Source organism: Micromys minutus (assembly GCF_963924665.1).
Source record: "Micromys minutus genome assembly, chromosome: 8".
NCBI lineage: Eukaryota > Metazoa > Chordata > Mammalia > Rodentia > Muridae > Micromys > Micromys minutus.
The window spans coordinates 10,714,529-10,719,707 of record NC_137977.1 but is presented as its reverse complement, the minus strand read 5'-3'; the positions used below and the strand labels follow the sequence as shown (position 1 = coordinate 10,719,707).

The window sequence follows — 5,179 nt, the reverse complement described above, 5'->3', positions numbered from 1 at the left end:
AAGACAATCGTAAGAGCATGGTGGGAAACATCTTACTCTTACACATGTTATCAAAACTCAGACATGCTTAAGCTTAATTCTCACCAATAAAGTGAGATTCATTCTCTAGAATTCCCTTAGAAATAGAATCATAATCCCATGCTTATGATTGTATGGGGTGTGGCATGAGGATGTGTGGATGTGGATTCCAGAAGACAACCTCAGGTGTAGTCTTGGGGTTCCTATTGCTATTGTTACAGTTGAAACACCACAACCAAAGCAACTTGGTAAGGAAAGGCTTTACCAAGCTCACACTTTCACATCATCAAAGGAAGTCAGCACAGGAGTGTAAGTGGAGCAGGAATCTGGAGCCAAGAACTAATGTGGAGGCCATTAAGGAAGTGCTACTCACTAGCTTGGTCCTTATGACTTTCTTCGACCCAAGCTCATGGCACTGCTTTCTTATACAATCGAGGGCCACCAGTCCAAGAATGGTACCTCCCACAATGGCTGTGTCCTCTCCTTACAACTGGTTCTTAGGGAGGCATTTTTTTTTCAGTTGAAGTCCCTCCTCTCTAATGACTCTAGCTTGTGTCAAGTTGACATAAAACCAGAACACAGGTATTATCTTTTAACTGTGTCTACCTTTCCCTTGAGACAGAATCTCACCATCCTTCAGCTTACTACATAGGCAAAGTAGGCTGACCAGCAATCCCCAGGGATCTACCTGTTTCTACCTCTCCAACACTGGGATTTCAGTTATCTAATCTAATGCAGCTTTTTTTTGTGCTATGTGTTTGGGATTGAAACTCCTGTCCTATTGCTTAAGTAGTAGATCTTTACTGACTACTGAACCATCTCCCAGAAATGTCACTATATTTTTATTTATCTCATCACACACACACACACACACACACAAGTCATTTGCCTGCGTGCCTGTATGTGCACCGTAGGTAGACCTGATAGTTGTGGAGGCCAGAAGAGATTGGATCCCCTATAACTGGAGTTACAGATGGTTGTGAGCCACCATGTTGGTGCTGGAAATTGAATTTAAGTTCTCAATAAGAGCAAAATCCTCACCTACATTAATTCACAATTAACATGGTCTTCAAAATTATGGTTTTTTGCTACTAAAGTGTTTTAAGAAACATTGTCTTAGTACAGCAACATCTGAGGGAAATTAATACTGAATGCTTTTATAAAACTATTCAGTTTAAAACAAGAAACAAAAAATGTACCATAAACCGAGAGTGGACAGTTAACTGATTGATTAATTTTTAAATTAAAATGAATAATTGTCTATCATAAATGGGCATTTATTTATAACTTAAATATACATCAGTTCTTAAAAATGAATTATGGCTCTATTTTTGGTATATAAGACTTAATTTTCTAGAAAAAGAGTAGGTTACCATGACATATCCTTAAGCTTTGATCCAAGTTTGAAAAATTAGCATAAAGAATAAGTCTATATCACTTTGTCTCCAACACAATGACACTTAAATGACTGTGGTCTCATGGAGATTTGTAAGTGTTTACCTTAGCTTTCTGAATTGAAATGATATTCTCTTTAAGTATCTTTTTGGTCAACGTGTTTGTTCCTTCTGACTCACTGGCCTGACTCATCTATAACCATGTTCTCAGTGGTTTTATCTTCAAAAATAATTTTCTAGACTTTATTAATTTCTACATCTTCATCAAATTTAAACCCTTACTTTGGAATGGGCATGCATCCTAATTATGTGAAACTTGTTTTTTGAGTGGAGCTGAATCTGTCAGACATAGAATTTTGAATTATTGAGGCAGAAATGGAGTGGTGCTCACTGGAGGAGGGCCATGTGAGTGCTCACCTATGGCATACTTTTTCTTTACTTGCCCCTGTAACCTTAAAGATGTGACTAGCAAACACTTAGCAAAAAAGGGTTTCGTATATGTCGGAGGACAGGGTGGCTAATGAAGGTAAAAATATTATACAGTATCCCAAATTTACATATGCTAGTAAGCATTTAACAAAAGTATGTCTTCACTAGTTAAGGATATTTAGACTTTTAAGTCAGGTGGAGCCTAGTGATTTATGCTTGTGATCCTCAACACTTGGGAGGTGAAGGCAGAGGGTCAGAAGTTTAAGCTCAGTCTTTGCTTGGAGGCTGGAAGAACAAGGTTACCCTGGGCTAGGTGAGATGTTATATCAAAAGAGAAAAAGAAAAAGAAAGAAAAGAAAGAAAAAGAAAAAAAAATACAAAACTGCAACAATCAAAGTTTATTTTTTAAAGAAGATTTTCAAGCTATAAATACAGGCTGAGTAAGTATACACTGTAACATTTAAGTGAGGTTCCTTTTACACCAAAGACAACGGAAGCCCTGATGATCCTTGCCTCCATCTAAGTTATACATCCATCAATCAAGCCCTAAAAAATCATCCAAAGCCTTCAAACTTCTGATAAACTGGTATAATTAGGCACAGACCTGAAGCATCCACATGGAGATCCTTCCATCTTCTCTCTTTCTTTAGTTCTTTTTCTTTTTCTCTTTTATATGAGTACTGAACTTCTTGACTGTAAAGTAAAACCAGGTCAGAAAAATGTCAACCTGCAGACCCAAACACTGATCTGGATGAGAGAGGAACTGGAAAGGAGTTAGGAAGAGTAGAGGGAGGGGAAATTATATTCAAGATGCATTGTATGAAAAAGAAATCTATTTCAATAAAAGGAAGAAGTCCACTCAGAGTGTGGCGGACAGAGCAGACACCTGTAACCTTTTGTTTGCGCACAGGTTCCGTGACTCCTTTCTGCAAATGTGACAACCCACGCTTCCCTCTGCTTGTCCTGTCGATACTGTGATTTTGTAAATAGCAGAGCAAATGGAAGATAAACCCTGCTGAACAACCAGAGCATGGAAAGGCCATGGCAGAAGTAGCTGTAGCTTTCTCTTAGATGCCAGAGTTCTTTGTGCAGATCTTGTGTCTGCTCTAATTAAATTTCAGGTGAAACTCTTTCTCTCTCGGGACACCTCTGCCTCCTTCAGGAATGGTGATGGAGTGGTCAGGTATCGATCTGTCTTCCTCTTGCTCTCGGAAGAGCTAGCAGGACATTGGCATCCTTTAAGTCAGCTCAGGAAAGGAATGCTCTTGTCTGAATACTCACTCATATTTTGGATGTGTGAAAATGCTTCATTGTTGCAGAAGCATTGCAGTTTTGGGTTCTTGACTGATGTGAGGTGTTTAGAAATACTGAATTCAACTACTTCTAAATTTAGGAATTCTTTCCACATTTTATGAATTTTAATAAATGTTTGGTAAATTACAAAAGCAAACATTTATCTATAGAAATTCAATATGAAGTAACTTCTTGGTGCTAATGCCAAAACTCAGGATTTTAAACAACTTTATATCATGTTTTATTATAAATGACTAAATGCTGTGCAAAATAAGAACCACTAGACTTGGTTTAAATGTGTAAGGAAAAGCTAGGGACATCTATCTTAGTGCATTTTGTGCAAATAGAGATGCAGCTTAGTAACATAAAACAGAGCTGTCAACAGAGAGTTTCTCGGCAAGGTTGTTGCAAGAATTGCTTCCCTACTTCCTTGCAAAGAAAAACTCAGCCAAACCTGTTATAAAAGGAACCCACCTTGATATAATGATTAAGAAAGGTCTCAACCAACTCCTTAGAAGAAAGCAAACAAACAGAAGGGAGGGAGGAAAGAACGAGAAGAAGGGAACGCTTTGTCCAAGTCTTTAAGTCATACTTTGAGCTCTGTCCACTCTCAACATGGTACAGATGCCATAGTTTCTTTTCATGCTGCTGTACAATTGAGCTGACAGACTCTTAGAGGAGAACGAGTTCATTTCAACTCACAGTTTCAAATTACTGTTCATCTTTATTGGAAGCTCAAGGCAGCAGGAATTTGAGCATCTAGTCATATCCTCAGTCAAGTTACAGAGATGTAGGAACCACTGCATGCACGGTCATATTCATCTGTCTCTGCTCTTAAACAGTCCAGAGCCCTGCCCACTAAGTGGTCCCCTATCCCAGTAATCAAGATAAAGCTCCACATATCTACCCACCCACGGGCAACTGATCTAGACAGTCCCTCATTCGGGTTCCCTTCCAAGATCTTTTTTGATTGTGCCAAGTGGACAAAGTAACTGCACAAACCCTGCATAATAGCAGGTCAGTCAAAATGTCAACGTGGAGAGAAATGCTCACACTGCCCCACTCATGTCGGAGATGCTCCTGGTACCACTGGGTCTCCATAGGTCCAAGCTTCAGTAGATGACTTTATACCCATGCCCGGAGCACTAAATAGGAAACACCGGGCCCTTTAAAAGGGAAATAAAGTTGGGAGGGAGGCATTGTTAATAAGTTCAGCAAATAAAAATAGTTGCAATTAGTCATCTTAATACTGGTATGCTGAGGCTTCTGCAGAAAGATGAACTCTGCTAAGAGCCTGTGTTCAATGGCTGGAGGCTGGTGAGGATATCGAGGAAAAAAATTCCTCAAGTCACATCACACTACTTGGTTCTTTCATAGAGCGGATCCATTTGATGATAGAGGCCACGGCATTCTCATGAAAGCATTCAGGAATAAATGCAATCAGAATTTATGGGCATTTACGTGTGGATGTTAGAACAAACACTATTCCTGTCTTACTCTGCGATTCTTTTTTGTCTAGGACCCACAGATCTGAGCATGAAGAGGCAGCTGGCGACAGGCTCGGGATCATCCAGCAGTTCAAACTCCAGACCTCAGCTCAGTCCGACGGAAATCAACGCCGTGAGACAGCTCGTCGCCGGGTATCGAGAGTCGGCTGCGTTTTTATTGCGTTCTGCAGATGAACTGGAAAATCTCATTTTGCAACAGAACTGAGGCAAACAATGTCTGTACTCAGTGGGTCCTAAATTTGCAGTTTCCACTAATGACACTTGATTTTCCCAGCAGACATGCTCCTAAGCTTGCTGCACAATCCTTTAAGAGAAGCTTTTCCATCATGTGGTGTCCTTGATCCATACGCTGGTGTGTTAAGGAACGTCACAGGAACTCTGATCTTGAAGTACTTGAGATGCTCAAATGTACCGGGCCTGTTGCTTTTGTTTTAGTGTGTCAGCGTAAATATCATAAGCAACTTTTAAAAGGCTGCATATTCTTAATTCAAGGATAAAAATGAAGATGCTTGTGGTATAGAAAACAAGCTCAAGATC

The 5,179-nt window shown here is 39.7% G+C and overlaps 1 protein-coding gene across 5 annotated transcripts in view; it reads left to right on the top strand.

The window, feature by feature from the left end:
* Window positions 1-4,847, top strand: part of NOL4 (nucleolar protein 4) — a gene marked incomplete at both ends in the record, with an annotated part of 321,302 nt that extends 316,455 nt beyond the window's left edge. For all 5 annotated transcript variants that reach the window (XM_080920148.1, XM_080920146.1, XM_080920144.1 and 2 more), the window contains one exon: window positions 4,654-4,847. In XM_080920148.1, coding sequence (XP_080776274.1) covers window positions 4,654-4,847 — 194 coding nt within the window. The remainder of the gene's footprint in view (window positions 1-4,653) is intronic.
* Between the last annotated feature and the right edge of the window lie 332 nt (window positions 4,848-5,179).